General features: G+C 55.6%; 1 protein-coding gene across 3 annotated transcripts; it reads right to left on the reverse strand.

Annotated features, from left to right (window-relative positions):
• Positions 1-2,450: 2,450 nt before the first annotated feature.
• On the reverse strand, positions 2,451-4,397 carry CUNH11orf86 (chromosome unknown C11orf86 homolog). 3 transcript variants are annotated; one of them, XM_045855326.1, is made up of 2 exons: positions 3,849-4,372; positions 2,451-3,297 (listed from the first exon to the last, which is right to left on the reverse strand). In XM_045855326.1, the coding sequence occupies exons 1-2, from the start codon at positions 4,137-4,139 to the stop codon at positions 3,196-3,198; spliced, it is 393 nt and encodes a 130-aa protein (XP_045711282.1). In that variant the 5' UTR covers positions 4,140-4,372; the 3' UTR covers positions 2,451-3,195. The 3 variants fall into 3 exon arrangements, with proteins under 3 accessions (XP_045711282.1, XP_045711283.1, XP_045711285.1); XM_045855327.1 differs by having other exon boundaries at positions 2,451-3,294; positions 3,849-4,328; XM_045855329.1 differs by lacking the exon at positions 2,451-3,297 and adding an exon at positions 3,305-3,487 and having other exon boundaries at positions 3,849-4,397.
• Positions 4,398-10,049: the final 5,652 nt, after the last annotated feature.

Consider the following 10,049-nt stretch of genomic DNA (forward strand, 5'->3'; position numbering starts at 1 on the left):
TAAAAAAAATCTTATTTTGAGAAAACTTCAAGCCTATGGAAACTTGCAAGGAACTCCCTTATGCCTTTCACCTTGATTTACCAATGTTTGCCACATTTGCTTTGTCATTTACACTCTGGTATGTAATATAACATGTATATTTTAATCATTTGAGAAGAGGTCGCAAGCACTGAGCCCCGTACCTGAAATATTTCAGCATGTGTCTCCTAAGTACTCTCTCCCATAACCATCTAAAAGGAAAACAATTTCTATTTTCACGATGCTCTGACAACAGTCGTGTGGGTTTTCCCTCGGTATCAAACAGTTCCCCGACTCTGCAGCCGCCGGCTGGGTGTCCCGCAGTCCGGTTCGGACACTAACCACCCAGAGCGAGCGCAGACCCCTCAGGCACAGGGCCCAGTGCCACAGGCAGCCCCCACTTCAATGACCGACCACAAGTGCTTCTGCCTGACCAGCTGTCAATGGGGGCTCCCAGGCCCCCTCCTCGAGTTCTGTCATTTACTAGAAAGGCTGGCAGAATGCAGGGAAACACTCGTGTTTACTGGATTATTCTAAAGGCCATAAGGAAGGATAGAGATGAACAGCCAAATGGAAGAGACGCAAAGGGCGAAGAATGCCGCAGGGGGCCCCCGGGTGAGGGGCTATCTGTGGTCCTTGTCTACCTGTCTGCCCTCACTTCCCCGGGTCCTTCTTATTCCCCAGAAAAACCGGGCTGTGCCTGGGTCTCCGAACATTCCAGCTGCTTCTCGTCTCCGTGCCCGTGCCGGACGTGCTGTTCGCTCCACCGGGCACGCCCACGACCACAGTCAGCCCTGCTCCCCGCTCCTCGGGAAGCTGTCCCTGATGCCCACGCTGCAGGAGCCAGCCTCGCCCGTCTCTGGGCACCTCTGCTCCCTGAGCCAGCCCGGGAGAGCTGCTGCGTTCATGTGGCGGTCACTGCCGTGGACTTTGGAGGGGCCGTGCCTGTCACCCACTCTCAAGTCCTCGCCGAGCGGGGCTCTGAGAGCCTTGCTAAGTGTTGGTTGAATTGACTGCTTGTGCCTGGATCTCGGAGAAGGGACTCCTGGCCCGGCAGGGGTTGGGGGCAGGGAGGGTGTGGAGGCCGCCACAGTGGGTGGGGTGAGGAGAGGAGAGGGGCTTCCTCCCACGCGTGCATCGCTGCAGTGGCACTGAAGGACAGACCATCTCCTGGGAGGCCCAGGGAGGCCGTCTGGGCTGCGGCTCGGCCGGCTGTCCCGGAGCCTGGTGCCCACGGCCCTGCCGAGGCCCGGGTAAGCCGAGGACACGCTGGGCCCCGTGTCAGGCTGCCTGAGGCGGCTCTCATTGAGTGGCGCTTCCGTGGGCTGGCCCTGGGCTCAGCACCTGTGCGTCTTGGCTTATCGAATCTCCAACACGCCCCCGGCCAGCTGCTATTATTACACCCGCACTTCCCAGAGGAGGCGGGGGAGGCTCAGAACAGGGGCCTGCCCAGGGTCGCACAGGGTCAACTCCGTCTTGCGGATGACAAAAAATCATGGCTGGACAAACTGATCACAGAGAGTGACACGTGGAAGGAAAACAGCACGGTGCTGGGCGGAGGAATCCCTGGAGACAATACCCAGGAGGAGCCACCAGGGCGGAGAGCTGGAGCGGGGCGAGCATTCCCGCCCACTCCGGGCCTCAGTCTCCTCCTCTGGGCACGCCGTGGACTTGCACCATCTTGCCTGGCGTCCTAGGGTTCCCCGGAGGCACCCCAGGGGCTCCTGCAGGAGGGGTCTGGGCAGGGGACATCTAAAGTGTGTGACTAACTGGGCTTGAAGCTTCTGGTCAGCTCCCACAGTCTAGGTTCCGAGCCGGTGTCCCGGTCTCCCATCCTGGTGGCTGTCTGGGACAAAATGTTCCCAGGACCCTTCTTGTTCCTCAATGGTCCCGCCAGTGTCTTGGGTCCTGGGGAAACAGGGAGCCTCCCTTCTGCCCGTTGGACCCTCCGGTCTGCCCACCATCACAGAACAGACCCGTGCCAGGATGCTTACAGCCGCTCTCTCCCCTTTGAACTTGGGTTTGCCTGAACCAAAAGAATCCCAGGGACCACCCACGAAGTGCCAGTGTGTCTCAAAGAGCTGGGGCTCTTCGGGGTTAGCCACTCCCCTCTCTGCAGCCCTGGGTGGGCCCCCTACCCTCCCTGGGCCTCAGAGTAAGCCCTGCCCTACAGGGCAGACCACAAAAGCAAGACCCTGGCAACAGCCAGGTCCTCTGAGGCTGGTTGGAGTCTGCGCAGGGCGAGGTGGCAGTTGCTCTGAGGTCAAGAGAAGCGGCAGGAAAGATGCAGCCCTGTAGGGAGCTAGGCTGGGGCAGGCGGGCCCGCCCCTGGTACCCCTGTCCTGCCATTCTGGGAAGCTCCTGGCCGGGCCTGTCCCCACAGGAGTCTGGAAAGGCTTAGGGGCGGATTAGTCACTAGGCAAATAATCTACTTCATTTTAGCAATCTTTATTTCTGCCTTCCATCCCAGTGTTGGGAACTGGGTGGCCTGGGGCCAGAGAGGCCAAGGACAATCACCCCCTTCTGGCCCTCAGTTTCCCCCTCTGTCGCACGGGGAGGGAAGGCTCCCCGTTTTCTTCATTGGGACACCGTAAGGGTCACAGTGACAATATCCGGGCCTGAGCCTTTCAGCCCCCAGAGTGCCGCACTGAGGACCACCCAGATTCACTCCTTACCCTCAGGGGGCTCGCAGGCTCTGTGGGAGGCCCATATGCCACCCCCCAGCATCAGCTGGCAGGGAGGAAGGGCAGGAGGGGCACGGCCCCACCACAAGGCAGGTTGGAGAGCTTCTCAGCCACAGTTCTGGCTTCACTGAGCTCTGCCCTGGAAGTTTACGACTGGTCTCGTGTGGGAACCAGCAGCGTCCACACCCGCACTGCTGGGCAGGCTTTGAAGACCCTCATGCACGTCACTGTCCAGAGGGACTCCCATGGCATTTTCCAGAGGGCAGAATCTACCAGGAGGCAGAGCTGCGCCCCCTTCTCCTCAGCCATGTTGGGGTCTTAGCTGTGAGACAGCCTTGGAGAGGAAGGCCGGAGCGGAGGGGCAATACACGGCCCTCAGGCGAGGTAGTGGCAGAGGTCTCGGGGCCAGGTAAGGCCAGGCAGCGAAGAGGTAGCTCAGCAGACACGGCTGTCTCATCTGGGTACAGCGGGGCGACCATGGCTTCTCTCAGCCTTAGCGGGCGGTGCTCGGAGGGGGCTCCGGCGGGGAGGTCGGCCGGTTCAGGGTCACACTGGGGAAGCTGGCGACGAAGCTCTCCCACCTTCTTCTCACCTGCTGGGAGACAGGAGCGGGGAGATCAGGGCACAGGTGCGTCGGCAGATGGTGGGCTTCGGGTGTTGTTCCACCTACAGCCACGAGGTGGTGGTAGACCGCAGAGACAGAGGCACTAGGGACCCTTTATTCTCCAGGAGGAGGCGGGGCCGGAAGGGTAGCTCCCACCAAGTGGGGCTGGACCCTCCCTTACCTGGGAAAGGGGAACACAAGATATAACCCTGGGAAGTTGTACTGGCTGACCACCTTGCCTCCAGCAAACACTCCCCTCCGCCCCCCACCATCCAATACACTGCCAGATTCATCATCTTAAAACAGCTCTGACTGTATCATGGGTCTGCTCTAAAACCTTCCAGGACTGTCAGGGCCCCCTGAGATATATGGCTCCTGAATCCCTCTCTCTCTAGCCTCAACTCCAAACAAACAACGAAAAAAGCTCAGTTGTCTTCCTGGCCCTAGGCCCATAGATTCTACCTCTGCTACCCCGGGTCCCTCTCCTGGGAGTCCCCGTCCTCTGCCTGCAGCTCATTCCTCCGTCCATCCACCAGTCAGACCTGCTGATATTGCCTCAGCCACCGCCGGCTGCCTCCTTGCTGAGCCTGGATCAGCTGCTCCGTGTCCCCCAGGCCGCCTGGCTGCCGCTCCTGATCAGGGGAGTCCAGCCTTTCTGGGCCTCCCTCTGAGGATCTGGGCTTCCCGCGATCCTGTCTGAGGCTCAGCGCCCGGCGCAGCTGGCCCTCCACGGGCTTCCCCCAGGGCTCCTGGAGCTTGCCGTAGGAGCTCCGTGGTCGCCGCAAGGACTGGCTGCGCTGCCCGGTCCCCATGGTTCCAGAGGCTACAGGCATAGGACTGCTCCAGGCCCCTGGCGAGTCACTGGCCTCTGTGGTGGCTGGGTCCCTCCACTGGTCTGACGGGAGCTCACTCGGGGGCAAAGGTTGATGCTGCTGAGGTGGCCATCATAAACCAAAGGGCAGGCCACAGGGGCCAAGCATCGCTGAGTCACCATCTAGGGCAAAGGGTGCAGGCCTCCCCCCAGCCCCCAACTCCCGGCTCAAGGCAGCCTTCCCTGGCCACACCGTCCCCTAGACCCCTGCAGCCCTGCCCGTCCAAACTTGTAGTGTTGACACTGAGAACAGACTCAATGGCAACACAGAGATGAACTGTAAGAGGCAGGACAGCTCCAACCTAGAAGAGTCGGAACACGGGGACAGAAAGGGGCCCGGTGCCCACCGGGGCTGTGGGGAGTGGAGACTTCTGTACTGGCTGTAGAGCCCCGGTTTGCAGGATGAAAAAGTTCTGGGGACGGGTTGCATGACCATGTGAACTCGACCCTACATGCAACGCTTGGCATAAAAAATGGCCGAGATGGTAGAATGTTTTTGTGCATTTCGCTACAATAAGAAAGAAAGAAAGAAAGAAAGAAAGAAAAGAAAGGAGGGAAAGGAAGGAAAGGAAGAAAAGGAAGGAAGGAAGGAAGAAAGAAAGAAAGAAAGAAAGAAAGAAAGAAAGAAAGAAAGAAAGAAAGAAAGGAAGGAAAGGAAAGGAAAGGAAGGAAAGAAAGGAAAGGAAGGAAGGAAAGAAAGAAAGAAAAAGAAAGAAAGAAGAAAGGAAGGAAGGAAAGGAAAGGAAGGAAAGAAAGGAACGGAATGAAAGAATGAAAGGAATGAAAGAAAGAAAGGAAAGAAAGAAAAGACAGCTGCAGGCCAGGAGTCAGGAGACTGGGTTTTCTCCAAGCCTCGCTCCGCTCCTACTTTCCCAGCAGAGAACAGGGTCAGGAGCTCAGGGCCTGAGGACCAGCTGTCTCTGGGGAAACGGTGGCTTCATCCCTGCAGGTGGGCGACCTCGGCCCCTGCGTCCAATTTCCTCGTCTGTAACAGGAACAAATAACTTGGAGAACAAAAACCACCTCAGTCTTTGTGTCCTTTGGTGCCGTGACCTTTGACCAACCATTGTCCTCAGGAAGCACATCAGAGCCTTCTAGTGCAGGGCGAGCTGTGCCCCTTAAAGCAACATACCACGAATTCTTTTGTTAGTGAAGGCTGGGACGAATCCCGAACTGGTGACAGTTCCAATGGAGCTACAGCATTCTTCGTCGCTTTGTCTTGCCAATCAAGAGTGCCTGAGTCATATTCCTAAGAACTGTACAGCCACAGGAGTCATTAGCAGAGAATAATTTGCTCAAAACTGCGGGGCCTTCTTTCCGCTCCGCCCCATCATCCCGAGAGTAAATAACCCTATAAAAAAATCTGTTACATTCTATGGCTTTGTCTTCCGCTCTGAAGATACTTTCTCCTTACAGTGGACATTCACCTTTGCCCCACCACTGCACAGAGGGTTAAATATGGCAGCACTGGGCCCACACGGGGTGCTTGGCGGGTGCTCAGTGAAAGGGAGTCGGTGATGATCCGTTGCCCCAGGCGTTACCCCTTCCCCTCCCAGTCAGTCTTGTCAGTAAATCCGTTCGCTGTGAAAATCAAGTGGAATCATGAATGTGATGCCTGTAAAAGCCAGACTACCAGTCGCCTCTTTTTCTCCCAAGACCGGGGTGAGAGAAAAGTACTCGGGCTGTCCAGCAGGTCCTCAGAATCATAGAATTTGAGGGCTGGAAGGGACCTCATGCATCTGGTTCTTTTTGTTTTAATTGCTACCGCCTGAGCATTTTTCTTCATTCCTCCATGTATTCTCTCTAAATATCACGATAGTCCGATGAGGTGGGTGTCGTTACCCCTCTTTTCCAGATCAGGAACCTGAGGCTCGGAGAAATGAAGCACTTGGCCAGAGAGTACGCCCAGTCAGCGGCAGAGCCGGGGGGCCCTGCCTGGGTCAGCCTGGCCTCGGGCCCACGTGTCAACCACTCCGCTCTGCTGCCTGTGTTGGTGGCAAGGGCAGGACTTGATGCCAGCGGTCCTACCTCCTCTGTGCGTGGGCTGCTGCACAGGGCGCCCCCGTCTCGGGTCAGAGAAGAGCTGTCTGCAACTCTTGGCTCATTCCAGACTCCTCCCCGGGCCTGGCCTTGCTGTTTTCCCTTTCAGTTTCAAGGCCTTCTTGGGTGAAGGGGCTCATAACATCCACTGGGCTCAGACAGGGCGAGGGTGAAGAGGAGAATGGAGAAAAGGGGCCTTGGCTTTCTGTCCCAGCCCACCCCAAAGGTGGACCGAGAGCCACACCCAGTCCTCCTCATGCCAATCCTGACCACACCCCTAAAGGATAGCCTACAAGCCACACCTGACCCTGGTTAAAAAGCAGCAAAGCCATTTCACAATCTTCAACACCCTTACCCCAGCGCAGCCAACTCAAATCCCCTCCCACCACAGTCAGGACTGGGAGGAGCTTGTTGACTCACCCACTCTGGAGATGCCTGGGGCGTGAATCACTGGCTCCTGCTGTGGAGCGCACAGCTGCTGAACACCCTCTTGCTGTTAACAGGCGGGGGCCTGGGCCTGAGCCGGCTGCCTAGGGCCAGCCAGGAGCGTGCGGGTTCTTGGACATTGTGTAGGAGAGATTTCACAGCGCACGTGCAGGTGACTATGAGGGTATTTATTAAAGCTGGGGACAGCACTGGCCGCGTGGCTCAGTTGGTTGGAGGATTTTTCTGTGCAGCATCGAAAGTTTGTGGGTTCCATCCCTGGTTGGGGCATGTATGGGGGACAGCAGGTTGATGATTCTCTCTTTCTCTCAAAACCAATGGAAACATGTCTTTGTGAGGATTAAAAAAAAAAAGCTGGGGATGGTAAAACAAGGAAGGGCTCAGCACAGAAGCAGCAACAGCACTGGACCGTCTGAGCCCACGGGGACGCCAGAGGAAAGGGGGCCTTGGAGACAGGGTCAGGGGGCCGGCCTGGGATGAGCAGCCGCAGCCCACTGCTCCCCTGGGTGGGGAAGAAGGGGAAAGGAATGGTGTGGACTGCTTCTCTAAGGAAGGGCGAACACTGGATACTTTGTCTCGAGTTTCTCTCTCTCTTATAGGCGGGAATCTCAGGGGAGGGTCTCAGCAGAACATTCATCAGCACTCCAGGTGTGCCCTTTCAGGGTCCTGGTCTGCCCTGATTGGTCAGCGCCAGAGCAGGGGGTCGCTAGTCACTGCATCTGGTTCTGGCACCGCCCACCTGGTTTTGCTGCTTTTCTGGGCCTGGAGCTGAAATACAACTGAGGCCTAGATGTCATCTCCTGGGAGGCGACCTGCTGTATTAGGCTGTAAATTGCTCGGCCATTTCGTTCAGCTCCCCATCTCCGTCTCTCTTTTCTGCTCGTCCTGGCTTACTGGCCTGTTTCATTGCCAAATGTGCAATTCTACAACAACTTCCCAAATCCCTAGAGGACAAGGAGAAATCTATGTTCTCTTCCTTCCCACCGCCTCCCAGCCTTTCTCAACTGGCGAGCTCTTACTCCCCTTTCTAGACCCTGCGGCGCGATGCCTCCTCCAGGAAGCCAGCCCAACAGCAACGAAATACACACAGTAGCAGCTGGGTGTCCCTCGTAGGCTAGGACATCATCTCTCTCATCTCTCTGTCCTCAGGACATGAGAGTACTTAGCCTTACATACTGGAGACTAATAATTATCTATTGCTACATAACAAATTCCCCCACAATGTAGTGGCTTAAAGCAACACTCCTGTATGACCTCAGTTTCTGTGGGTTCAGGCCTGGCTCCACCGGGCCTCTGGCTCAGGGCCCTTTGCAGGCTCCATTCAGGGGACTGCAGTCATCTCAAGGTTCAGTGGGGGGCGGGGGTCTGCCTCCAAGGTCACTCGAACAGTTGTTGGCAGAACTTGGTTCCCTGAAGGCAGTTGCTCTGAGGGACTCCGTTTCTTGTGAGTTGTTCACGGTTGCCATGTGAGCGTCTCCCCAGAGCAGCTCCCCATGCGGCAGCTTCGTGCAGAGCCAGCGAATGAGAGGGCGGGTATACCAGGCAGGAAGAAGCCGGTCTTTTGGAAACTTAATCTCAGGAGTGACCTCCCATCACATGTGCCCCGACCTGTTCCTTCGAGGCGAGTTCCCAGGTCCAGCCAGTACTCGAGGGAGGGGATGCACGAGAGCGTGACCACCAGGAGGCAGGGCTGTTGCGGATGACCACGGAGGCTGCTCACCTGCCTATCGCGCTGCCCGGGGCGAAAGCATTTCACCAGGTGGCTCTGAGCCGCGAGGGAGTAGCTTAACCGCGTGCCTACAGTGTCTCAGCTACAAAATGGGGACGATACTTGATGTCCTCAAATCTAAAATGGCCTCAGTGGAAGGGGAGCATTATTTTATACATCATTAAAAACTGGAAGCTGTAGAACCATTTCAGGGGTTAAAATGCAGAAAACCAACCAAACAAAAAAAGTGTGCCTTGAAATTAATGGAACGCACAGTACCTATTCCCTCAGGTGGTTCTCAGACTTAATGTGGCGGGTGCCATTTAAGGTCGCAGTGAGGCTTAGATATACAGAAGGCAGCAAACTGGGGCGGGCTGCCCGGATGTTCTTATTAGTGAGCCACTGAAATTAATCCACATCTACACACCGCAGGCAAGATCTTGTCTTGATGATGCCTCGGAATGAGGCCAAGGGGAGCAGAGTAGAATCTCTACCCCTGGCCAAGGAGGAATTCTGATGCACATAAAGGGAGGCACCTTGAAGTGCTGAGGATGCACAGAAGAGAATGGGAGACCATGTCTGGCTTGGGGGTGGGAAGAATCTGGGTGGGCTTCCTGGAGGAGGTGGTGTTAGACCTCAGCCTCAAAGGTAGGAAGGACTGGGGCAGTAGAGATAGGGGTGGTATCTTGCAGGTGACTAGAGACTGGGAACATACAGGGTTGCCCTTGGGCCAGAGAAGAGTCTGGAAAGACAAACTGAAACCCACTCTCCATGGGTTCCAGATCCAAGAAGAAGAATCTGATTAACCTTGGTACACAGTGCAGGGGAGTGTACCCTCTTTTTCAGGAAAAGATTGCATTTCACATTCACACCACTCTGGAGCCTAGCCCTATTTTTCAGATGAAATAACTGAAACTCAGAGAGGTGAAGCAACTTGCCCAAGGACACACAGTCAGTAGTGCGCCTTGACTCCAGCCCCACAGAGTCGGGCCAGCAAAAAGTCCTCCGTACATGTGTTCCACCCAGCATGGATCAGCCCTGGGTCTTCACCCACCCTGCAGGATGATCAGACAGAACTATAAGCCTAGTGGTTAAGGTCACTAAAATTTTCCTTGAAGATATCATGCCCATCAAATGAGGACAGGGGTTATTCAGATATGCACAGGTAACTTAAAATTTTCTATATTTCAACGGATAATGATCTCTTTGCCCGAGCAGCTCTTACAATACAGTAAGAGAACCAGTTTGGGGCTAGACTCCTGGCCAGTCCTCTCCAGGCTGCTCGCAGCCTACCTGCCCCGCCTCACCTTCCCCTACATCCTCCTAGGAACTCGGCCAAGTTTCTTAAGCTTCCCAGATTTCAAAAATCAGTTGGGGCTTGTTAAAAATAATACATAAAGATTCCTGGGCTCCACTCCAGATTTACCGAATCAGAATCCACAGGGGTTGGGAGTCCAGGAATCTGTTTTGTTTTTAAAGAGCCCCAGAGGGTTTTTATCATCCGGGAAGATTGGGTAATACTTTCTCTAGGCCTCGAAACACTGATCCACATTAGAACTATTTGAGGAGCTTCTAAAACAAGCAGTGCAATGCAGGGGATCCCATTCCTCAGAAATGGACTTGAGTGGTATTCTGCTGGTGATTTTAAGATTAAGATCTCTGAGTTGGCAGTTAATCTGA

This window comes from Phyllostomus hastatus, unplaced genomic scaffold (assembly GCF_019186645.2).
Source record: "Phyllostomus hastatus isolate PE091 unplaced genomic scaffold, TTU_PhHast_1.1 phas_scaffold_11, whole genome shotgun sequence".
Lineage (NCBI taxonomy): Eukaryota > Metazoa > Chordata > Mammalia > Chiroptera > Phyllostomidae > Phyllostomus > Phyllostomus hastatus.

Bases quoted from the DNA above. Each gene is read 5' to 3' on its own strand.
- CUNH11orf86 (XM_045855326.1), bottom strand. From the start codon at position 4,139: ATGCCTGTAGCCTCTGGAACCATGGGGACCGGGCAGCGCAGCCAGTCC. The intron at 3,298-3,848 runs GTCTGACTGGTG...CCTGTCTCCCAG, and splicing joins GGCTGAGGCAATATCAGCAG to CAGGTGAGAAGAAGGTGGGA.